Source organism: Lagenorhynchus albirostris, chromosome 15 (assembly GCF_949774975.1).
Source record: "Lagenorhynchus albirostris chromosome 15, mLagAlb1.1, whole genome shotgun sequence".
In the NCBI taxonomy this organism is placed as follows: domain Eukaryota; kingdom Metazoa; phylum Chordata; class Mammalia; order Artiodactyla; family Delphinidae; genus Lagenorhynchus; species Lagenorhynchus albirostris.
The window spans coordinates 64,640,451-64,666,230 of record NC_083109.1 but is presented as its reverse complement, the minus strand read 5'-3'; the positions used below and the strand labels follow the sequence as shown (position 1 = coordinate 64,666,230).

At 48.3% G+C, this 25,780-nt stretch overlaps 1 protein-coding gene across 1 annotated transcript; it reads left to right on the top strand.

Annotated features, from left to right (window-relative positions):
• The first annotated feature begins 18,564 nt into the window (after nt 1-18,564).
• On the top strand, nt 18,565-25,034 carry ITPRIPL2 (ITPRIP like 2). The gene has a single exon (XM_060123857.1). It carries the CDS (start codon nt 18,814-18,816, stop codon nt 20,410-20,412), a length of 1,599 nt encoding a protein of 532 aa, XP_059979840.1. The 5' UTR covers nt 18,565-18,813; the 3' UTR covers nt 20,413-25,034.
• The last annotated feature ends 746 nt before the right edge of the window (nt 25,035-25,780 follow it).

Here is a 25,780-nt window from a genome sequence, read left to right as displayed (position 1 = left end):
ACTCTCGACCCCCAGCGGTGGGCATTTGGGGTTATTAACACAGAACTGGGGGACCTCTAATGCTTCAGGGACCACCTCTGAACACAGTCTCTATGGAATTTCCAGAGGAGGGACCCCTTGGGCTCTTTAACCTTTCTGGAGATCCCAGACTTCTTTGACCATATAATAAAAGCTCTGGATCGTCACTCCTGGGCCTCCTTAAGGTCTCTTGATCCGGGTGATTTGGGGAGAAGAAAACGTGACCTTTCCCAACCGCGAGGAACAAAAGAAACCTTTCCTCAAAATCGCTCTCTCTGGCTCTGCAGGAGCACAAAGCACTTTTCTACTGAATATGTTTTCAAAGGTTTAAAAGGCTCCTTTTGCCTTCGGGGACGTGCTTCTTCCCACTCCCGTTACCGAAATGGCAGCCCGGCAGGGCTGTGACTGAACCCCACGGGCCTTTGATCCGGATCCTGTAGGTAGATCTGCTCCCGGGCGCGCCAAGGTTGAGGAAGGTCTCGGGCTTTCCGGCGCCCGCCCGCCGCCATCACCAGAGGGCGCCCTCGCGCCGGCATTCCGAGTCCGCGGCCGGCCGCCGACCCGCCAGGCCCTGCCAGACGTCACGGGGACACGCCCGGCGGGCGAGACCAGGTCATTGCTAGGAGTGCTGATAATCCGGCCTCCGGATCTCCGCTGTAGGACGGGAGTGGAACGTCTCGTTCACACACTGCGAGATGCGGCGGGCTCACCTGGCTGCTCCTGTCTGCGCGGGCCCACTGACTTTAGCGTCCTTAACAGGGAGGACGCAATTTCTTTGTCAGAAAAGGGAGAAGAAAACACAGGGGAGGTCGATTAGTCTCCCTCTAGGGGTACCACACGATGAAACCGGCATCAAGCGTCAAGCAGTGTCCGAGGAGTCTCACTGAATGTTTATTCATTAGGTCGTGCTGCTCCCTGGACACACGCCTTCCTCCCACCCACGTGCTCAGCGCTTTGCCTGATGAAGGCTATTTGCCCTTCTAAACCCCCAGCTCATGGGGGAAGTCATACCACACCGCATCTCCCATCCCCCATCGCTCAGCTTCTTGCATTTGTATTGCATCCCGTCATTACCTGCTTTCCTACCATCTCTCCAAGCTGGCAGCGAGCTTCTCAAAGTCAAGGGCTGTCCCCACACCTGGAGCTTAGCAGGCCCTCAGCTGACGTTTGATTAATCTACACTAAAAAATCACGTGGACTCATAGAATGGAGCAAAAGTAATTACAAGTAGTAACACGATCCTCCTGATCTCAGTATGAGCACACCTAGAAACTTATGGACGTAAGTATGAAGTGGGGAGGGAGGGTAAACCTTGTGAGTGCCCTTCAGTCCTCTTGTCCATCTGCACCCCAAAGCCTGGCAAACACTTAACACACGACCATGTCTCTACTCTTGTCCTTTGAAACGCTTTTTATTCATTGCTGCTGTGGTTTTTGTTTGTTTATTTTATTTATTTATTTTGGGCTGCGTTGGGTCTTCATTGCTGCACGCGGGCTTTCTCTAGTTGCAGCGAGCAGGGGCTACTCTTTGTTTTGGTGCACGGGCCTCTCATTGCGGTGGCTTCTCTCGTTGTGGAGCACGGGCTCTAGGCGCGTGGGATTCAGTAGTTGTGGCGCATGTGCTCAGTAGCTGTGGCTCATGGGCTCTAGAGTGCAGGCTCAGTAGTTGTGGCACACGGGCTCTAGGCACGTGGGTTTCAGTAGTTGTGGTGCGTGGGCTCAGTAGTTGTGGCTCGTGGACTCAGTAGTTGTGGCTCGTGGGCTCTAGAGCACAGGCTCAGTAGTTGTGGCACACGGGCTTAGTTGCTCCGTGGCATGTGGGATCTTCCCGGACCGGGGATCGAACCCTTGTCCCCTGCATCGGCAGGCAGATTCTTAACCACTGCGCCACCAGGGAAGCCCTGTGTTTTGTTTTTTGAGAACTTCTTTTCATGATGCTTTCTTCCTTTTTTTTTTTGTTAACCTCAGCATTTCCAAGGTTATACAGAATTTCATACTGCTTCCTCCTGGAGTTCCTAACTGGGCATGCACATCGGAATAAACTCTTGAGATTTAAAAAAAATCTACAGATGCTCCCGCTCCACTCAGTCCTAGTGAAGCAGAAGCTTCTGGGCGGGGCCTAAGGTAGGAATATAATTTAAAAACGCATACAGCGGCTCTGATGTGCAGCCATGGTTAAGAATCAACGGTATAATTCCACAAGGACTTTATTTTAAACCTGCCTCCAAATGGATGCCTTTCCCCTGCTTTACATCCTATTTTTCTGGGCTGATTTAAGATTTCCATGCTGCACCACTTCTCCGGCACTGCCTTCTGCTAAGATGTGACTTGTAGTTCCAGTTTTCTCCAGCCATGACAGCTGGAAACATATTCCAGACCAAGTTGTCTTCATCAGGTGGGAGCAGTGGTGAACAGCAGTGCTCCCTGTACTGCTGGGCGAGCAGCCTTTGTGCGGTATTTTCGATGCCTAACTTCCAACTGGCTTTACTGAAACAATAAAAAAAAATTGCGTGGAGATGCCACCTGTTGCACTTACTTCCTGTATGTGTGCTTAAATAAGACAACATGGGCATTAAAAAGAATAATTATCTCAGTCATCTGGATGCTTTAAGGTAGCATATTATTCTAAGTACTGTGGAATAAAGGAATTTTAGGACATGAAATTCACACTCCTCTTTTTATATTATTTAGAAGAGACACAACACAACATCTCACCTTTGCTTTAATAGGAAGTTGTTAGTTCTGCTAAATGAAAAATCCATAGGGTGTTCTTCAGGTATGGTTTGATCCAGGAGCTCAAACCAAACACTTGGCTTCTCTCTCTCCTCTCTTTTCTTTCCACAGGGTTGATATAGGCTCATGGTGGCCCCCAAGTCCCTCAAGTATGGCCACATAATTATTGTTATGCAGCGTTTCCATACATCACCTCCTAACATTCCTCCATCCAAAAGAAGGATGAGGGTCTTTTCCTCTAGCTTCTGCAGAAGAAAGAGAAAATTTTGTTTTCCCAGAATCCAAAATACAGCCCTCCTCCACCTCTAGCTTCATTTTCCTCCAATCAGATCACATTCCTGGCCCTCAACCTGGCCTGGAGGATTGAGACTAATCTCATTGGCCATGCCTGGTTACATGGTTGCTCCTGAAGTGGGTGGAGTGGGGACAACTCCACCCAAGCCACATGGGTCAAGAGTGGGGTAAGGTGGTTCCCCCAAAGGAAGCCAGAGTCCTCTTACCAGAAGGGAGAACAGATGTCGGGCAGATCAAAAGGCCTGATATCCCCTGAGCCCAGGAAGTCGTGACGGGACAAGACTTGAGTGGATGCAAGGGGGGCAGTGGGTTCCAGATGGGCTGGAAGGCTGAGACCAGGGGGGACATTACTGTAGCCTCCCCTGATGTTGGATGACGACCTGGGTGGGGACTCTGGGTTGACAGGCAGCATAACAAGATGGTCTACACCACCTGGGTCTGAATTCTTGCTCTGCCACTTACCAGGTGTTGCCTAACCTCTCTGTGCCTTAATTTCCCCACTTGTAAAAAGATGGCACCAGGGCTGTCATGGATGAACCCGAAAACAATAAGCCAAGTGGAAGGAGCCGATCGCAAAGGCCACATAACGTATGACCCACTTACGTGAAATGTCCAGAACAGGCACATCTATAGAGACAGAGGGTAGATTAGTGATTGCCTGGGGCTGGGAGGAGTGGGGGGGGGTAATGAAAATGTTCTAAAACTGACCCTGGTGATAGTTGCACAACTGTGAATATACCAACAGCCATTGAACTGTACACTTTATATCTGTGAATTCTATGGTATGTGAATTAAGCCGTGGAGGTTTTTCAAGGTAGTGTGTGGCAAGTGCTTTGAGCAGTGCCCGGCACTTCGGGCTTTCCCAGGTCCTTGGAACTTCTGAAAAATCGCATCATTCACCTCCCTTCCGTTACGCCTTACTGCGTGTCCCTCCCTCTCCAGCCAGGATACTGACTGCATAGGAAGCTCCTCTCCAGAAGAAGAGCTGGACTTGTTGGCTAATCGGAAAGGACTCCTGCTGGTCAATCTTACGTATCCACTTGATTGGGTCTCGGGGTGCCCAGACCTTTGGTCAAACATGATTCTGGGTGTTTCTGTGAGGGTGTTTTGTTGAGATTAGCATTTGACTCCGTGGACTGAGTGAGCAGGTGCCCTCCCCAAGGTGGGTGAGCCTCATCCAATCAGCTGAAGGCCTGAATAGAACAAAAGGCTGACTCTCCTGAGTGAAGACTCCTCCTGCCTGGCTGCTGAGCTGGGACAACAAGCTTTTCCTGCCTCTGGACTCGAATGGAAAACACTGGACCTTCTTGGGTCTGAAGCCACCAGCTTCTACACGGGAACCACACCATCGGCTCTCCCAGGTCTCTGACTTGCTGACTGCAGATCCTGGCCCTTGTCAGCCTCCCTCATCACATGAGTCTCTTCCTTTCTCTCTACACTTCCTCTTGGTTCTCCTTCTCTGGAGAACCCTGACTAATACAGAACCTAAAAGAAAGATGAGTCAATGAGGAGTTTCAGGCTGAATGACTAGGAAAACAATCAGAACGTAGGACAGAAATACGGGAATCAAATCAAGGAAGTGACTGGTTTGGGGGGTCTTTTTCCTTCACAAATACGTACTTAACATCTGCCCTGTGCCAGATGAAGTGCCAGTTGTGGGAGATTAAAAGACCTTCCAGTTGCCGAAACTAGACGCCAGACCCATCCTTGCCTCTGTCTTTAGCCTCACCCTCAACATGAATAGTTCTTAAGATCTATAATTGCATCCCCTTGAATTTCTCTCAACTCCATTTCCTTGGCAGGTAGAAAGGGCTCTCGGTGAAATCACCATCCCCCACCCTTTAAGAGCCACAACATTTAGTAATGATTTCACTTAAGGTTCAGGAGGACCATGGAAATATTTGAGGTAGTTGAAGAGTTACTATATGTGAAATTAAGAAATAGAAAGTTATTGGTATTCATCAAAGTAAAGGGACATAAAGCATATTTTGCAATTCCAAGCTACTTAAGGTGATAAGGATGTTACTAACAGTGTTAAGTGTTTGCTGGGGGGATGAGCTATTGTCCAAAGGAAAATTATCTGCAAATTTTCAATTTAATGCCATCAATTAAAGCCCAGCCTAAAGTATAGGAAAGATGGGAGGGGGAGAGAGGAGAAAAAGACACCCGTCCTGGGTGGCAGCTAAGGCTGAGAGCCCATCGTCCCGAGAGTCACTTCATACCTCTTTATTCCCATCTGAGGGAAGGGGACCTTAAGAAAGCCACACGAAGGGGCTTCCCTGGTGGTGCAGTAGTTAAGAATCCACCTGCTAACGCAGGGGACACATGTTCAAGCCCTGGTCCGGGAAGATCCCACATGCTGCTGAGCAACTAAGCCCGTGCGCCACAACTACTGAGCCCACGTGCCACAACTACTAAAGCCCGCGCACCTAGAGCCCGAGCTCCGCCACAGAAGAAGCCACCGCAATGAGAAGCCCGCGCACCGCGACGAAGAGTAGCCCCCGCTCGCTGCAACTAGAGAAAGGCCACGCGCAGCAACGAGGACCCAATGCAGCCAAAAATAAATAAAGTAAATTTATTTTTTAAAAAAGAAAGAAAGCCACACGAAGAAGGGGCAGTGTGGACCACTGTCAGGCTGAGCTGGGGAGGAGGTTTGGGCAGGCTGCTCCAGAGATCGTTGGCGATACCAGCGCTCAGAGACTTAGAAATCACATCTGCATCTGCGATGGGTTCACACCGGTCAGGTGAAGAGAGTCAGACCCTGGAGCGAGAGCATTCCAAGTTGCAATTGACCAAAATGCCCCAAAGGCTGAGAGTTACTACAGTTGCAGAGAAAGTGAGCAACATGCTCCCCACTCTTTACAGTGTGGGGATGCAACGGGGGAGGGTCCAACGTCAGCAGAGGCGGTGAAACGCACGAATTGGCAAAGATACCCTTGAAATAGTTTCTTAAATTCCTGGAATATACAGCATGGTTCTGCCTCCATACGCCCAGCTTATTTTTTCCGAGGCTGGAACCCATCACTGTATTTCTCTGGTTGAGCACTGTAAGGGGTTGTTTCTTGGGACCGTGTTGAAGGGAAATGGCAAGCTTTAAATATGTTACCCCCAGCAGGTGGCAATGGGATAGGGTGAGGGGACAGCGGATTTCCACCTTCTGTCTTACACTCACCGAGAAGGAGCCATGTGCTCCAGACCCAAGGGTAGATGGGCGGGTCCCCTGCAAAAGTCACATAAATGAAAAGTGCTCCGACTGTATTCCAGACCTTAACAGTTTCCATCCACTTCCATATATTCTAACTTCGTTTCTAAGTATGGGGTTGGCCAAAAAAGTTCATTTGGGGTTTTCCGTAAGACGTCAACAGAAAAACCCGAACAAATTCTTGGTTCTTTCTTTTGAACCACCTTAGAGGTACAAATGGCCAAATTTTAAACATTGTGGGGTTCGGTTTAGGGATGGGGCTTCTCTGTTCGACTCATAGGAAAACTGTAAATGGTAGAGGTTTGGATCCCCATAAAGAGATTAAGATACCACCAAAAAAGTGACCAATATTCAAAACCAGGCACCTTTTCCAGGTCAGATGTTTCCACCAGATCTGCTCATCATTACATTAGTATGTTACAACACTTTTAGCATCTTTTCTGAAAATCCCTGCAGTCTTGGCAGTCCCGGGCTCCTCTCTGCTGTATTTCTTTTCGGAGTCTCTTTTACTCCTCATCTAACAGAGATGCAAATCGCCAGTGACCCTCCTTTGGGTGTCAAAACACACAGGGTCCTCCTGGCTTTTGAGGCGCAACACAGAGCAATGCTTTCTCTCCTTGTGGGAAAGACATCCCAAGTGAAATGTACGGAGTGTGTGTTGCACTGGGGCATCCTGGCCAGGCTGCCGTTCTGCTCTTGCCAGTTGGAATGCCTTGATGACTATGTCCTCAAACAGATGGTCACAGGACGTCTCTACGGGGCCGACCACAGAGCAGCCCATGGGTTCAGTAATGACTGCTTGCATCTTGGTGCAGGCTTTTCTTCTCCCCAACCCTTCAGATTTCACAGGCCTGTAAAATGAATTCAACAAATATTTATTCAGCGAGTGACTCCAGTGCCAGGCATTGGGGAAATAATGGGGCATGCAACAGATAAAAGCCCTGCCCACATTCGAGTGGCCCAGGATTGCCAACTTTTCATTTTTCTGTTAGCATTTAAAGAAACCATGGGCTTCCCTGGTGGCGCAGTGGTTAGGGATCTGTCCTGCCAATGCAGGGGACATGGGTTCGGGCCCTGGTCTGGGAAGATCCCACATGCAGTGGAGCAACAAAGCCCCTGCGTCACAACTACTGAGCCCGTGTGCCACAACTACTGAATCCCGTGCTCCACAACAAAAGAAGCCACCGCAGTGAGAAGTCCATGCACCACAACAAAGAGTAGCCCCCGCTAACTGCAACCAGAGAAAGCCCGTGTGCAGCAACGAAGACCCAACGCAGGCAAAAATAAATAAATAAAATAAATAAATTTATAAAAAGAAAGAAACCACCGTCCCATGAATATCATTACTATCAATTTCTCCTTAGAAGAAAATGGTTACTTTAACATGCAACAGAGTGGAAGGATGTGCTTTTAACGGACAAACTTTTAAAATGACTATATTAGAACCATATCATATGTAAGTTTAAGTTGTTGATGAAAAAAATTAATCAGTCGTTCTAAGAAAGAAATGGAAAATTTTATTTGAACCAAATTGAGGACTGTAAGCCGGGAACAGCCTCTCAAAAAGCTGAGAACTCTTCCCTTGGTTAGAGGTCAAAGCACAATTATATAAGTTTTTGAGACAGAGAGCTGTACCTTAAATGGCCTATTATTGAGAGTTTCACAATTTAGCAGTAGCAGAATAGTGGGTCTTGGGTCATCATGACCCCTTACAAGATTAAGAAGGAATGTTATCTCCTAAGGAATTGTCTTGTTGATGCTGGGAGAATGCTGCTCTGTATGGCTGAACAGGTATTTCTACCAATGGGGAGGTTTGGTTGATGCCTAATGCAGATAAACAACGCACCGTAGAGGGGAGAGAGGAGGCCAAAAGGGCAGAGAAAAAGTTTTTATGTTTAAATTTTTCTTGTCTTGCCATAAAATATGAATTTTAGTTCACAGCTACATAAACATGCTTTGGGGTGTGGGAGAGAGTTCTTTAAATAGCATGGACAACCTCGTTCATCACTTTACTTCAAGCTGGGTGGCTAAAGATATATATTATTCCTACAATTTGGCCCATGAACTCAAACCAACTCCTTCATCAGGGGCTCAACTGCTGAAACTTTGGTTTCAATGCTGGAGAAAACTCTGACTGTGATGGCCAATGGGAGACAGAATATCAGTTTCCACAATAGCAACTTCCTAAAAGATTTTCAAATGTATTTTTTTCTCTCAACATCATATTAAAAACGTTTTTCAAATATACAGAGAAACCGAAAGAATTGTACAGAGAACATCGATATACCCACCTTTTAAATTCTACCATGAATGTTTAACTTGACTGCTTTCTCTCTTATCTCTCTGTTCATTCATCCCTCTCTCCACCCATCAATCAGTCCATCTTATTTTCTGATACATTTCAAAGGCAGTTGCTGAGGCCGTACACTTCAGCATGCATATCACTCATTAGAATCCAATGTGTGTTTGTAATTTTTTTGAGGGAAAATTTAGGTACGGTGAAATGCCTGAGTTTGGAGTGCACCACTCAATGAGTTTTGACAAATGTGTGATCCGAACCCCTAAGCCGCTCTATCATGGGTAATTTGCACTAAATTAGATGTTGTTTTGCTATGTGCTGACTTTGAAATGTCCCTACCCTGCGAGACGAGACTCCCCCTGGGAACTGAGCTTTATGAAAAATGCCTTTCACGTGTCTTATTTTGCTCTGTTGCCCCAGACCCCGGAAAACATCACCAGATGCCCATTTGGAAAGAACTGACTACAGGCAGTTTGTGCGGTGGTTAAAAATATCAGTACAGGAAGCGTGGGTTTGAATCCCAGCTCTGCCACTTTCTGGCGCTCTGACCTCACGCAAAGTATGTATCCTGCGTCTAGGCCTCAGTTTCCCCAGCTACACAATGGGTAAAGATAGGCCTCCCTCATAAGGTTGCTCTGTGTGGTGAGGGCTGAATGGGTTACATCATGTAAAGTGCCTGAGTAGAACATTGCCTGCTGAGTGGGGAACACTCAGGAGAGGCTGACCTTATCACCAGCTCTCACAGCAGGAGGCAGGGATGAGAGGCACATTAACTTTGTGCCTACTGAAGCCGGTGATTTTATGTTCCACTCAGTTCTGAGTCTCTTTGGCCCCGCTGGCCCTCCAGCCAGAAATGTAATGACTGTCAAAATTCTCACCATGACATCACCAGGCAATGTCTGTGGGAAGTCTGTGTCCATAAAATGACTCAAACCAGAGGAACTGAGCACGTGGGAGATAGGGTTCTTACTCTCTAATTGTGTTGGATTTATAACGTAAATCCCACGGCCTTGAATTTAATATCGCACCATTTTATTGGCACCAAATTGCATTACAGACCCATTAGCTCTCTCCTAGCCCTTCGTCTCTGCCAGACGGAAGCTTCCCTTTGACGGATGTCGGTTTCATTATTCATGACTCTTTTATAAACAGTGGCTTTGAAAATGGAGTTCAGGAAAGAACATTTTCTAGTGAAACGCTCTTTATCAGTATGGGACTACTATGCCGGACTCCTGAAATAGATTCAGTTTCTTTACTCAGTCATTTAACAATTAGCACTGAGCATGCGCTGGACAGATGTAGCACCTGCTCACAAAAAAAACCCTCAGGATATATTTAGAAATACAAACATGTAATTAGTAATCACATGAATAATGCCTCACAATTAGGATGGAGCCCATAGAGCAGATAATGTTGTTTGCCTGCTATGCCAAAGGCTGATGACTGCCTCCTAACATTTATTCTCTTTCTTTTCCATAGTAATAAAACACTTATTTTTAGCAGGATGCTTGCTATCTAGGATAACGACTACATTTCCCAGCCTCCTTTGCTGTTATATGTGGCCATGTACAATGCTGGAACCAATTTCAATGTGTGGAGAGTTTTTTCCCATACCTCCAAGCAATTTTCAGGCACCAGCTGGGTGTCCTACGATTCAACTCAATTTGACATTATCTGCCTGGAGATAGTGCCATATCCCACAGGTTAAGGACTCAGTTTCCTCACCATGCCCCGCATTCAGATGCCAATTGCAAGTCCAGGTTGTCACCTGTGCTTCTGACTAATCAGCTATAGATCAGAGGTTCCAACAACCCCCATCCCCACCTTGGGTTCAATTAATTTGCTAGAGCGACTCACAGAACTCAGAGAAACATTTTACTCGCTAGAATCAGTTTACTATAAAAGGCTATAACTCAGGGACAGCCAGATGGAAGGGATGCACAGGGCAACGTGTGTGGGACAGAGCACGGAGCTTCCATGCCCTCTCCAAGAGCTCCATGCTCTCTGCATCTCCATGTGTTCATCAACTGGAAATTCTCCAAACCCCATCATTTTGGGTTTTTATGGAGACCTCATTACATACATAGACACGATTGATTAAATCATTGGCCATTGGTGGTCGAACTCAATCCCCAGCCCGTCTCCTCTCCCTGGAGGTCGGGGGGTGGGACTGAAAGTTCCAACCCTCTAATCATGAGGTTGGTTCTAGCAACAAGCTCCCACCCTCAGGTGCTTCCAAAAGTCACCTCCCTAACAAAACAAGACACCTTTGCTGCTCTCATCACTTGAGATTCCAAGGGTTTTAGGAGCTCTGTGCCAGGAACAGGGATGAAGACCAAATATATATTTTTTATTATAAGTCACAATATCACACATGCGACTAAGTCCTGGCCAATGTAATGTGCAGAAGCAGAATGTGCAATTTTATGTCATACTCTTAAAAGGAAGAGAACGCCTTTTCTTTGTCCTTTTACTCCTTCCTGTGGGCTGGAAGGCAGCGGCTGGTGTACCATCTTGCAGTATCAATGTCAGGGCACCACCTAGGCATAGTGGATCGAGTTGGAGGGAGCCTGGGCTCCTGACTCTGTGACTGTTTCATGAGAGAAAAACTGCTCTTTTGTTTCAGGTGCTGTAATGTCAGGTTTCTGTAACAACAGCAGGACTGCTATCCTAATTAACACATCTACCCATCACCTAGTCCCCTTCTTCCTTATTAAAAGAACCCCAAATTTATTCAAGTATCAACTCTTAACAAAGGTGACTGTAACTCTAGCTCAGAGGTAAATCCTCATTAATATAAACCAATCAGGGCAATCCATTTCTCTTGCCAGTGACCGGTTTGGGCCTGGACAAGATGCAATTCTAGGCCATGAAAATTGCCAAAAGTTCTGCTGGGGAATTTCTGTGAACTATTTCCTTGTTCTAAAATAGAGATCCCAGGGAGATAACCACCTCTATAAAGTACCAGGCAGGGTGTTAGGTCCATCTTCTGATGGATGTATCTGAATGTGATGCTTGGAACTGTGGCAGTCATTCTGTAACCAGGAGGAGAGCTAGTCTGTAGATGGTAGAGCAGAAAGATGGAAGGAATCTGATGGCGTGGTTGAGTCATTAAACTAAGCAAGCCTGGAGCCGCTCACCTCCAGACTTTCAGTTTGTGAGGTTGTAACATGTCCTTGTCAATTAAATCAGCTGAACTGGGGGGTCTTCTATGAACCATACCCAAGAGCATTTTAACCAGACAGCCTGGTACACGAGGCTGTGACCAGCTCTCCAGTCTCATCTCTCAACATTTTTCTCCTAAGCCCCAAACTTCAGACTTGCTGGAATCGAAACCATGCTTTCATTTCTCCAGGATTCCATACATGAAGGGACTTCTGCACAGTCGGCTTTCTCAATCCCTTTATCAGGCAATAATCAATTCATCCTCCAAAATCAGCTTAGCAGACACTTCCCCCAGGGAACCTTCTTGCCAGACCCAGTTTCCCCAGATCCATTCAGCCTCATCTGCATATGTGGGCCTCGGCCTTGCTTCTTGCCCAGAGCAGCCCTAGCCACGACTCACTCCATTCTCACAGCTGGAAAGAGCCGGTTCCTGTCACAGCCACTGACCAAGGACTTCCTTTGCATGGTGCCGACTGAGAAGGAGAGACTGCCCGCAGGTGCTCAGACTGGGCTACACCCACAGAGACCCTGGCTGCTCTAGCAGCCCCATGACACAGTGGGGAAGTGTGGTCAGTTAGTGCCCCGTGGGCATACTTTGACAGATGACGGACAGGAGATGGGAAGGAGACATCCCTTCAATTGTCTGCCCTTTTCCTCCCTAACTATTTAGAGATAAAGAGGCTCTGTGCAGCCTATTGGGTGACTGGGGAACCAGTTGTGATTGCAGCAATGCGTGGCCAGCTCTGTGTGCAACATATTGTATGTGTTCCCCTTCCTTCCCTGCTTCACTCCCCCTCTGCTCTCACTCTTGCTGCCTTGGGCTTGCACCCCCAATAACACATTCATACGCAAGCTGTACTCTTAGATTCTGTTTTCCAGGGAACCGGGCTAAAAATCCTCCCCAACCCTGAGTCTGGGTTGCAGGGAAGAGACACATTCATATGATCTCAGAGCCCAGTGGGCATTATTATCGGGTTCCACAGGAACTGAGGCAGCTGCTCATCAAACAGGAGGGGGCCTGGAATTTTCTCTGGGCACCCGCAGCTGTAGTGCCCCAATATCAACTCTGACACTCACCATTCTCAGGTGAGCTGCTTACTCTCCTGGCTTCTTCCTACCCTCCCCTGACCTGCAATGGTTTCTGTTTCCTCAAGGCCTCTGCCTATTCCATCCTTCTGCTTATATATGGCTTCAGCTTAATTCTGAACTCTGCTTCCTCACGGCTTCTGTGTCCCATTCAGACTTTCCAAGACAGAAGATAGGTTTGAGTCACTTGGTCACCGTCAAATACTGGATGGCACTGTTGGCAAAGCTGGGTGTCAGGCCCCCTTGTTATTGGCCGCCCTGATCCAGTCACTTGAGAGGAAGTGTTCAGGCACATCTGCATCAACTTGGCCTTGCCTTGGCATTCACCAAAGTGACTGATGGGCACATCTCTCTGAAGAGAGGATAGACCCGTGTGGGTATTCTGAGTTGCATGACGTCAGCTGTGCAGTAGCCAAGCACAGTAGAACACACAGGAAAGTTTAAAAAAACGGCAAAAAAAAAAAAAAAAAAAAAAACGGCAACAGATCATTTATCACAGATACTTTCAGAACCACTGGGAAAACTGCAGGAAAGGGCTCTGAGCCCAACTTCCAGAAAAGATTCCTAAGCCACACAGCAGAACCGGGTCACCAAGGGAGCTGCTGCCTCTGGCCCCACTGCTGCCTGTGGAAGGCTTGTTGGAAGAAGGCTGGAATGGCTGGCCAGTGAATGCCACAGTGTCCATTCACAAACACCAGACTTCGTAACAACATTGACATCCTGTTCACCCAGCTGTCACATGCTCCTCGAGCATTTGCACATTTTGTTTCCATTACCTGGAATGGCCTCCCTGAATTTCTGCTGGTCAAAATCTCCTCCCTTCCCTCCTCCCTTCCTTCCTTCCTGCCTTCCTTCCTTCCTTCCTTCCTTCCTTCCTTCCTTCCTTCCTTCCTCCCATAAAGCTCTATAAAGTAGCAGGCATGATGTTGGCTGATGGGGATACCAAGACGAATATGTCCCTGCCCCCAAGAATCTCATCACTTGGTTAGGGAGCTAGAGACAAACATAAATTAACCTGCCTTCCCAGAATGCGCTCTTTCTGTCCTATATGGGCACACCCCGGAGAGACCGCAGGTTCAGTTCCAGAACACTGCAATAAAGTGAATATCGCAATAAAGTGAGTCACACGAATATTTTTTTTTATCTCCCAGTGCATATAGACATTATGTTTACATGATACTGTAGTCTATTAAGTATGCAACGGCATTATGTCTAAAAAAACAATGTACATACCTTAATTTAAAAATATTTTATTGCTAAGAAATGCTAATCATCATCTGAGCCTTCAGTGAGTCAAAGAAGTAACATCAAAGATCACGGATCAGGGCTTCCCTGGTGGCGCAGTGGTTGAGAGTCTGCCTGCCGATGCAGGGGACACGGGTTCGTGCCCCAGTCTGGGAAGATCCCACATGCCGCAGAGCGGCTGGGCCCGTGAGCCATGGCCGCTGAGCCTGTGCTCCGCAGCGGGACAGGCCACAACAGTGAGAGGCCCACGTACCGCGCCAAAAAAAAAAAAGATCACAGATCACCATAACAAATATAATAATAATAAAGGTTTAGGGACTTCCCTGGTAGCACAGTTGTTAAGAATCCGCCTGCCAACACAGGGGAACATGGGTTCAAGCCCTAGTCTGGGAAGATCTCAAATGATGCGGAGAAACTAAGCCCATGTGCCACAACTACTAAGCCTGTGCTCTAGAGCCCATGAGCCACAATTCCTGAGCCCATGAGCCACAAATACTGAAGCCCGTGCACCTAGAGCCCGTGCTCCACAACAAGAGAAGCCACCACAATGAGAAGCCCGTGCACGGCAACGAAGAGTAGCCCCTGCTCACCACCACTAGCGAAAGCCCGCGCACAGCAATGAAGACCCAACACAGCCAGAAATAAATAAATAAACTTTAAAAAACGTGAAATATTGTGATCATTACCAAAATGTGACAGAGACACGAAGTGAGCAAATGCTGTTGGAAAAAATGGTGCCGACAGACTTGCTCACAGGGTGACCGCAAACCTTGTTCGTTATAAATGCAAATATCCATGAAGCACAGTAAAGCGAAGTGCTGTAAAACGAGATGTACCTGTAAAGCCCTTTACAGTGTGAAAGGGAGTGAAGCGGAGGGGTTCAGAGTCCAGCCCCGGAGTCAGCCCTGCCAGCTGTGTGACTCTGAGTAAGTTTCTTGCTCTCTCTCTGCCTCACTTTGCCCGTATGTAGCATGGCATTGATAGCAGCACCTCCCTCACTGGCCTGGTTCTGAGCATTTCAGGAGCCACCACAGGGGAAGAGCTGCGTCCAGGAGGCACACGGTATTTCTCAAAGGGCTCCCGGGACTCACGCCTCAAGCATCTTTGCACAGACGTTTCCACAAGCATTTTCACTGCGTAACTAATTGGTCATGAGGCAATTTTGCTGTAAAAGATAAAATAACTGGATGACAGTTTGGTTTGACAGTTTGCTTTCAATTGGTTGACAGTTTGGTTTTATTTCTCCACTGACATAGAACTCTCATTTTAATATTCCATCAATCTCAGCCCTCATGATGGTTTGTACAGTGATGAGTAGACGTGGCGGTCTTAAAATAGAGGAGGATAACAACTACATACGTGAACTTGATAGAAAATATGGTGATAAAAGTTACTGGAAGTGTGAAGTAAGACAGTATGCCAGAGCACATACTGTACCAGAAAATGATAACATATCAGTTTGCAGATCCTTCAGTGATTTGAAGGCACAGAGTTGAACCTACACCTTTCATAGAACTTTGGAACGTCTATCAGTAGACATGTGACAACCTGCCAAAAACAAACAGTTTTCCCAACTCGATACAAGGCTCAGGTGCAAATATGCATCCCGGTATTTGGAAGCTGATGCCCCTCTTAAGGATGGAAGAAATTTTAGAGAAAAAGTGCAAAGCTGAATGGGGAGATGAGTCAAAAGCAAAATCTCTCTAAAATACTATAAACAAAAGACTTGAAAGGCAATTGCTTAGGTACAACTTACAGAACAAAATCAATTATCTGTGCAGTATTGCCATAAATTGACACACATTTTAAATGTACTCAATATTTTTGCATTTTGCAATAAAGTCTTTTTAATTTTGTTATTCATTTCTCATGTTTCATTATGTCCTTTTTAATGCCCCTCTTTTGGTTTTCATTATTTTATCTTTTACAGCAACATTGCCTTAAGGCCAATTAGTTATGTGATGAAAATGTCTGCAGTGGAAATATCAGACATGCTATCAAACACACTGTCCCTTCCCATCCTTCAAAGCCTGATCAGATGTTCCCTCCCAGGAGCCTTCCCTGGGCCTCCCATGGGAAATGTCACCACCTCGTTCCCTTTTCCCCTCATCAATGTTGCCATTCTTCCTCCACAGGACACACCTCTGGGATATCAGAAATGTTGGGAGGGGTGTGTATATATATTTGCTGAGCTGTTAAAAAAACCCAGGAGTGGCTTTTGTCAACTATTAAACATTAAAGGAGATTTTTAATGAAATAATGATCAAAAGTCAATGAAACAGTGGCAGTTTTCTGACTCCACACTGTATGGCGTTTTAGTCCATAAGTGTAGAGCCCCCTCTTTTCCGTCACCTCCCCCTCTGCCTGGCACATGGTATGTTGGGTAATAAATTAATGAATAAATGAATTTGTACTTGCTCTGAAACATACAGTAGATTTTTCCAAGAGCAAAGTTCTGAGGTCTGTACCTTGAACTCTCTGGAGGAAATGAGCTACGGAAACTGATTACAGGCAGAAAAGATAGTAACGGTAATAACAGTACATCATTTACTGAGGGTGACTCCCCAAAAATATTTGCCCACATCCTAACCCCTGAAACCTGTGAATATGAACTTAATTTGGGGAAAAAAAGGGCTTCAACATATGAATTTTGAGGGGACACATTTCAGTCCACACACCACCCTAGGCCAGGCTAATCAGTGCATTCTCTTACTTGGTCCCTTTTAGAGTAGGACCCAACGTTATCCCTAGGCATGACATTTGCTGCAACTCTCGGGCAACCGAAGCTCTCTTTTCCTCTTCATTGAGGAAAATATAAGGCTAGAGCAGCCAGGGGCCTATGGAGAGAGGCTCGCTGAGAGTGCAGCCCACTGAGAAGAAAGCAGGGCTAAGAAGTGGATTGAGCGTACCTAGATCCAGCCATGCTGAAGCAGGAGCCCCATGGACGTCTCAGTTAATACGACAATAAAATGCTTTCTAAGCTGTGTTTCTGTCACCTGCAACCCGAAGAATCCTGACTAATAGACCGTGATCTCACAGCTAATAGTAGTGGGAATGGGGATCTGAAAGCATTTCTGCTCAGCTCTGAGAGGCTTTCCTGGGAGTCATCTTGGTGCTTAAGCCAGGAGCATCCCCTGAGTCCTGATTCCCAGATGGCATGTGGGTTCTGACATTTTAAATCTTTTTACCCTTGCTCTCCGGGAGCAAGGAAGGTGCAAGAAGTGTAAATAAGTACAGTTAATTGTTTAAATAAATTCGGATAATTAAATAAATGCCGATCATTTCAGGGAGCGCTCCCTGTTATGAAACAAAACAAAGCTTCCTGGCCTGAGGTCCCAGGGTAGGTCCTGACAAAGGACACTTCTCAGCAGTTGAGGAAGGGACTCCCCAGTCCCCTTCCCTGAGTCCTGCCTCCCAGCTTCTCTGGAGACAGGTGTTCAAGGTACAGCTCTGCTAAAAGCTGTGTGACTTTGGGCAAGGGGTGAACCTGCCTGCACCTCAGTTTCCTCATCTGAAAAATGGGGAAAGTAATAGTGTCCCTTTCATAGGATGAACTGGGGAGCGAATGTGTAAGGTGATCAGCACAGTACGGGCACACAGTATGACCTTTGTAAAGGCTGTGATTATTACTTCAAGACTGGATCCTCCTCATCCAGGTCTCAGACCAACTGTGGGTCTCAGACCCACAGAGAGCCTCAGGCTTCCACAGGGCAGCCCCTACCTTCACACTCCCTCACACAGTTTTGCTTCTTTCAGAGCATTTTCTGCTGTGTATCCCTTGTCTTTCGGTTTCCTTTTCTCAAAAGGCAGTAAGCTTTATGGAGGGCAGAAGCCTTGTCTATTTTGCCAACTGCTATTTCGCCAGCACCTGGTCTCCCGCCTGGCACATAGTAGGTGCTCAGTAGATACTGGTTTGAATGAAGGACAGCGGCACACTGGCAAGGGCAGCTTCCGTTCCAGGGCCTGCCACGCCACCAACACCACGCCACCACGACTTGCTGGGGGGGGGGGGGGCGGGGGATGGACGGTTCCGTCGTGCGCTCTTTTTCCCTCCTTTCAACTTCCCAGTGTAACTTTGTGTGAATACAACTGCAGAAGCTCCCTGGACAAGGCTACCGCCCCGCAATCACAGCCTTCCTGGTTCTGCCTTCGGGGAGGGAGGATAGGGGTGGCCCGCGGGAGGCCAGTTGCCAGCGCGTCCTGAAGTCCCTCCCGCCGCCTCGCGTCGCTTTAAGGCGGAGGCCCGGGAGGGGGCCGACCCCGCCCGCCCGCTCGCCTCGCGGCTCCAGACTTCGGCATTTCCTCCCCGCTAGCTGGCGCGGCCTCGCCTCCCCTCGGAAGAGGAAACTCCCGTGGCAGAGTAACGGGAACAAGAGCGGAGGGGAGCATCGGGGGACTCCGGGGACCCACGGCGCCGGGAGGGCGGCCCGAGGTAGGAGGCGAGCGCAGCGGGACCAGAAGCTGGCCGAAGGCGGCGCGCCGGGGAGCTGGGCGGGGAGGGCCGGCGGGCCGGACGCAGCGCGCAGTCGGCACGGGGCGCGGCTGGGAGCTGGAGCGTGCAGGGCGGGCCGCTGCTGGAAGGAGCGCTTGAGCTGGGAGAGGAGGCCGAGCTGGAGGGCTGCTTTCCCCGGCCCTGCGACGGGGTCGCCGCCGCGGAGGCGAAGGGAACCGGGACAGCGGGGCTGCCCGGGCGCTGCGCGCATGCTGGGCCTGGGACGCCGCCGGGGCTCGCGCCCTGGGCTGTTCGGCCGCCGCTGCCCCGGGCGCCCGGCATGTCGGTGCACTACACCCTGAATCTGCGCGTCTTCTGGCCCCTGGTGACTGGCCTGTGCACCGCCCTCGTGTGCCTCTACCATGTCCTGCGGGGAAGCGGGGACGCCCGGACCGAGCCCCCCGAAGGCGCGGACGGCGGCTTCCCGCTGCTCAAGGTGGCCGTCCTGCTACTCCTCGGCTACATCCTCCTGCGCTGTCGCCACGCTGTCCGGCAGCGCTTCCTGCCGGGGTCTTCCCGCCTGGGGGGCCACTCCGCCTTCTCTCCTAGACACTTAGGAGAGCCCAGCCTCGACATCTTGCTGGAGAGTTATTACGAGCACGAGGTGCGCCTGTCGCCGCACGTGCTGGGCCACAGCAAAGCACACGTGAGCCGGATCGTGGGCGAGCTGGTGCGGGCTGGCCGCGCCCGAGGGTCCCCAGGCCCCATCCCCGGGGGAGCGCTGGCCTTGGCCTTTCGCGGAGATTTCATCCAGGTAGGCAGTGCCTACGAGCAGCATAAAATCCGCCGGCCCGACGGCTTCGACGTGCTGGTGCCGCTGCGCCTCCCTCCCCTGGTGGCGCTGGAGCCGCGGAGCCTGGGCGCGGAGCCCGCGCTGGCCCCAGCCTTCCACGGCTGCTTCGTGTGCGCACTGAAGGCGCCGCCAGGGGCTTCCGGGGGCCACTGGCTCCGGGACTGCAAAGCCTTCGCCGACGGCTTCTGCGTGGATGTGCGCGGGCGGCGCCATCTCTCGGCTACGCTGGTACTGCGCTGGTTTCAGTCGCACCTGCAGCGCTCCCTGGCCACCGTGCGCTACAGCCTGGAGGGGCGTTGTCGGGTCAGCCTGACCCCAGGCGGCCTGGAGCAGCCCCCTACCCTACACGTCCTCCCCTGCCGCACCGATTACGGCTGCTGCCGCCTTTCCATGGCCGTGCGTCTCATCCCTGCCGTCCACTTGGGCGACAGCGTCTTCCTGGTGGCCCCACCACTGCCACCCTCACCCGTCGGGCCCCTGTCGGAGCTCCCGGGAGGCCTGCGCGCCGATGCACTGTGGGGTGTGAACACGGCGCGCCAGGAGCAGAAGCTGCTGAGCTGGCTGCAGGAAAGGGCCCCTCCAGGTGCCTGCTACCTCAAGTGCCTGCAGTTGCTTAAAGCTCTGCGAGACCTGGGCGCCCGCGGGCTGGACCCGACGGCCGCCACCCAGTGGGGACGCATCCTATCCTCATACGTGCTCAAGACAGTGCTGCTGGCGGCGCTGCTACGCCAGGGGGCTCCCACAGAAGGCTGGGACGAGGCGCACCTGGGCGAGCGCTTGGAAGAGCTAGTACAGTTCCTCAGGGATTGCCTGCTGCGACGCCGTACACTCTTCCACTGCCTCCTGGGCCCTGGAGGGGCGGCCGCCGAGGTGGGCCCACTGCCCAAGGTACTGCGTGAAGCCACCCCGGTTGACCTCCTGGCCACTTTCGACAGGCAGGCCCGGGAACTCGCAGCGGCACGGTTGCTGTCCACGTGGCGAAGGCTGCCCCAGCTTCTCCGGGCCTATGGGGGTCCCCGCTACCTTGCCAGGTGTCCCCCACCCCGGAATCAGCGCCCCCAGGGGTTCCCTGAAGATGAACCTTAAACCCTGCCAGAGCCCCAGCCTGGCCTGGTGCTCCTGAAGCCCCACCCACCAGGTGGGGGTGGGGATGGCAGTGAAGCCAGTTTAAGGCAAGGAAGATGACCTGCAGAAGGTGTTGGAACATTCAGAGGATGACATTTGGTGGCTTCAGCGTCACCCCTTGGCTCCACAATCCAGATAGCTGTGGCATCTTTTTCACGCCCACCAGAGTGTCCTGGGCAAGCTACGGAAAGACGTTCAACGTTAGCAGCTAAGAGTTGGTCCAAATGTTGGTTTGTGTGGAATGATTCTGTAGAAGGATCCAGCTTTTAGGGAGGATCAGTAAAGGAAGGGATTGTGGGTTGTTTAGACAGATCTCTCTGGCCCCCAAATTTAAAGAAGCTAATGTTTTTTGACACAACTACTTGGTAGGTCCTGGGTTCCTGATTGTCTTTTTAAAAATCTGAATCTTTATCTACAACTGGAATTGTAGTTCTATTCTAGAGGCTTATGTTCTGAAGAACATAGTTTCCACTGTTCAAATTGGTATTAATGTATTTGTTAAAGGCCCATCACAGGTGTTTGACAGGATTATGAAGAATTAAGTCACAGTTGTTGAAAGGCAGTCGGGAGTTGGTTAGTGAAACTTCCAGAGCAAATAGCACTTTATTTTGATCAGTTCTTTCATTTTGTGGTAATCGCTAGTGCCAAGTGTGGCATCTGAAAGGGAGGCCAGTTACATCGACTATTAAGAAAGGTGCAGCCTTGAGGAGCAGGCTTGCTCAACGTCCCTCTAGGCGCGCGCTGGGATGTGCACCAGTCAGCGCTGATTCATTGAGCGTCTGCTGTGAGCCAATCACAGTGCAGAGTGGCAACAGGATACGTGCTTCTGACAACACCGGTGAGGGCATGAAACATGTTGGGTCTCGAAAAAGATGTACTGATATTTCACTCTTTGCCTAGCAAGATGTGTCACCAGGGCTTGCTGCTGGCTGGAGACAGAAACCTTTTTTTGTTGTTTTAAGTCTTTTTGGCAAACCCCTTTGCATGGAGATTTCTTTCTGAGTTTAATGAGATAATGAAGAGGCAATGCCTGCTTTCAGCCAATGCTCAGTGATCCTCCGTAGTTGCGAAGTTTTGCTCTCATTGCCCAAGCGGCCTTTAATTGGCCCAAAGCCCACCTTTGAGGAGTGGTTGATTCAGCCCAGGTCTTGCAATGCATTTCACTTAGAGTTCAGTATCTTGGGCTCTGTGCTTGAAGATCAGTTATTTCCCAATCAGCTGACAGAGGAGAAAGACAGCAGAGGAGGGCAAGTTAGGGGGAGATGGAGGGAGACATCCTTTGTCAGCTGTCTGTTCTTTCTTCTCTCTGGGCATAAGTATCACCAGGCTGGGTGTATTTTGCAGCTAGCGCATTCTGAAATCCCTCACCGTCCTCCCAAATTTCTAACAGCTCTCAGTTGCATCAGTCGACATAAAACTCAGTTGAAGTTTAGAATGGTCCATCATCTGCTGAATAGAAATGCAGCCAATCCCAGGGATATACTTTGGGATTTTTATAGCTTTGGGATTTTTTTTTTTTTTAACAGAGACTCTTAAAGGTAAAACTTGGAAGACAGAAGTAGCCACATGAATTGGGCCATTGTTTAATTTCTGAGCTATTTTGAGGGAACTCTTTAAACTTTCTTTCTTTAGGGGACCTACTTGGCCACTGTGGGGAAATCGTTGTGAATAAATGATTTATAGGGAATCCTTCTCATCAGAGCTACAGAGATTTCTTATGTCCTTTGCAACCTTGGGCTGTAAGAGAAACAGTTGCAAATGTTGTGCTGTGTCTTTGAGGTTGTTTGGGGACATTTCCCCTTGATGCCACAAAGTCATTCCTAGCTTTTGAGGTCAGTGTTAGGTCATAAGGTACTGCATTTAGCACAGGAATCAGTCTACCAACTTCCTGCGAAGATATAAACTGCACAGTGTTTTTTAAAATTATTTTTAAAATAAATTCCAAGAGTAGGTAGATCTTTATATAAATATATATATTTATAATGTTTCCATACTCAGCTACAATTTCCCCAGTAGTTGGAGTGGGGGAAAGCGAGGCTATTAGAGGGATTATAAAGCTTTAAAAGCTGAATTTTCCAAATATTTCTAGCTGAGTTGATAGGTTCCTCTTTTATCTGAATAGCATTTTGAAGTTTGAATCCGGTAACATACAGTTCTTGTAGTTTCTTTGTGGTTTTTTTTTTTTTTTTCAGGTTAATTACCCAAAGCCTCATCCATCCTCAAGATTTTTAAATTTTATTTTTTTTAATGAATGGGGCATTGTGTTTGTGAATTTTTAAAATATTAATGTTTTATTTAAATGCCATGCTGAGCAATTGTTCTCTGTACATGGTAACCAAAAACTTAGAGATTTCGATCAATTTTGATCAATGTTTAGTAATCCAAAACATGTACTGTGTACAAATAAAATAATACGGCATATTAGTCAGGTGTGATGGTTGCCCAAGGCACTTAAATTAAGCTCGATTCTGTATTTTATTAGGGCTCCATCATGTCCTTGATCTGAAATATATACATTTTTGGTGTATACTTGGTACTGGAGGTTCATGTATTGCAAATATTCTCATACAAGAAAGCTCAGAATTGTTCGTGCTTTTAAGAAAAGATTAACTGTCCAGCCGGTGTCCGAAGAAAGTGTTTGGGGAGATGACTCAGCCATTTTGCCTTAAGACACCCTTCAGTAACTCCCACTGACCAGTCTTGGGAGTCATCCCGGAATGCTCGTGGGCTGAGAGGAGGAGACTGTGTTTTTGCAAAATGAAACTGAAGCTAAAAGGGAAAATGTGAGCAAACCAAGAGAAATCCGAAGATTTCAGGAAGGAGGACTTAAGATGGACGTGAAACGAAGAGCTGGGCAGAAGGGGAGATGGGGTGGAAATCACATGAGGGTGCGAGAGAGGTCTGGGTTAGGAAACACATTTTCTAGATATGTGCTACTTCAAGCCAGGGGTCGCAAACTCAGCAGCCTGCAGAAGCAAGTTAGGGAGGTAAATAAGAGAAGGGTTGGGTGGTGATGGGGGGCTGTGCCGTCTTCAGGGGCCACGTGGCTCAGCTCCATGCGGGGAAAAGGGTAGGGTGGGGCTGGAAATAGAAAAAAAAAAAAAAAGAAACTTTCTGATTTTTAAACAACATAATTTAAAAATATCCAAAACACAAGTGGGCCAAAAACACATTTGCTTGAGCCTGGGGGCCACCAGTTTGCGACCCCTGCCTTAGACGGTAACCCCTCAAGTATGTATAAGGTTATATTTATTGTTATGGATATGATGTTGTTATACATGGTGGGGGGGCATGATATTTCAAGTCTGCTTTATCGCTCAGAGCTAAGCTTTATTGTAGAAACAAACCCCCCAAATTAACACGGCCACAGATAACACTTAACTCACAATTCCCGGAAGGATTCTCCACCCTGGACCAGTAGGAGTCAGATGGGACATCAGACCACTAGGGGCCAGCTCTTGGCATTTCCTCCCTGGTGAGTTGGGGCCAAACTCCTTGGCTCTGTCAGAGTCTGCAGGTGAGTAATCAGGAAGGATTGCAGAATAACTTTTTTTCTGCTTTATTTGTATTTTTAAATTAATTATTATTTTTTTTAGTAGTTTCCTAGCCTTTGCAATGATGGTTGGTGGCCGTGAACACCAGCAAAGTGGTCTCCCAGCCAAGCTTCTTAGGCTTGTTACCAGCCCCAGTGCCAAGAGAACTGTTCTGATCATATGTTTCTATCCCTTTCTGACTCCGTGGCTCCCACCAAAACTGACATCCTAGCCTTCTGAACGAATGAAACTAATAGCCTTCCAAAGTGTCTCCTTTAACCTCATGGAGTAAGTCACCTTTTCCGTAAAATGTGGCATTTGACCGTGACGATGACTTATCGTATCCACGTGGAGGAAGGTTATTACCTCCCTCCCCAGTGGTGGGAAAAATGAACCTGGTGAACATTCCCAGTATCCCTTGGGAAGGAAAAAAGTTCAGTGTTATCATTGTGGCGTTTGTTAGTTTTTATTAAAAATTGCATGTCTGTTTCTTAGACACTACTGTTTATTTTTTCTGTACCTACATAGCACATGATTTGGTGGGGATGAAGCAAGTATAAGCTGGGAGAGGACGAAGATGTATGTGAACATCAGTACAGAGAGAACAGACTAAAACATGCAGCTAAATTATATGTAATCTGGTTTTTGAAGTATCAGATATTCAGGAATATTTTTAGCACCCTTTGCTTAAAAAAAAAGTGCCTTGATTCAGTCACTTGACTTTAAAACATTCCTCTTATTTTACTGTTATTTTTAGTGTGGATTTTGACCCCAAACTGTGTATTATGATGCAGTCTATTGGCTGTGGTCATAGTGTATGTTTTGTTCCAATAACAGAGACCAAAGAGGTAATCAAGTATGGTTCAGCTGCTACAGTTGTGTGATTAAAAGGCTAGTTCTAATCACACCAGATTTCCACGGCCCAATAGTCGAGGCCGGCCATTTGTTTTCTATTTCAGGTTGGAGTAAATTTGCACTTTTAATCATATGGGTCATTTGGGGACCTTGTTCTTTCATACTTTGCTTTATTAATAAAGGAACTTGTAGAAACCTGTGAACTGAACATCAGATTTGGGGAGGGTTGTCGTCTTCCTGGAGAGCAGCCTGTGGCTACACTGGCTTGTGATTCCTTACACAGGCCCACCTGCTTTCAGTGAGTGGGTGTATGGGACTTTTTTCCACACAGCAAAGCTGGGATCATTGTACAGAATTGGCACCATACACAGGTGGGAAAGGATGCCAGTTCATGGCTCTGTAGGCACCCGGGGGCCTGCCTTCAAGTCTTTTTCTGATCGAGAACATTCTGGCCCTGCCCTTCCTCTGTCACCCACCTCCACCCCCTCCACCCTCGGCTCTCACACACCAGCCCAAACACAACTCAAGTCTTGGCCTGTGGCTAATTTATAGCTCAAGAATTTTGCCCAGAAATCTCTTAGGCCCCCAGGTCCTCTCCAAATGGTAAACATTTGCTAATACGAAAGCCCACCAGGCTTCATGAGAGATGGAATCTTGGAGGCCACGTAGGACTCTTCAAAGCCTCGGAGCCAGGTGGAAGTTTGGGGAAACCTGCAGCCACTGGCTGGCTAAACTGCTGTGGAGAGCACTCTCCCAGGGGAAAGGTGTGGCGGGCTGTGTTTTGTTTAGTTTTCAACAATTAGTTCTTGAGTGGCTGCTGTCCCCAGGCATTGAGGACACACAGAGGCAACCACAGATACGGCCTCTCATGAGCTCACAAACTGCTGTGAGAGGGCAGGCAGTTAAAGAAGTCATTTCTGTGCAGTGTGGTGGGTGCTAGG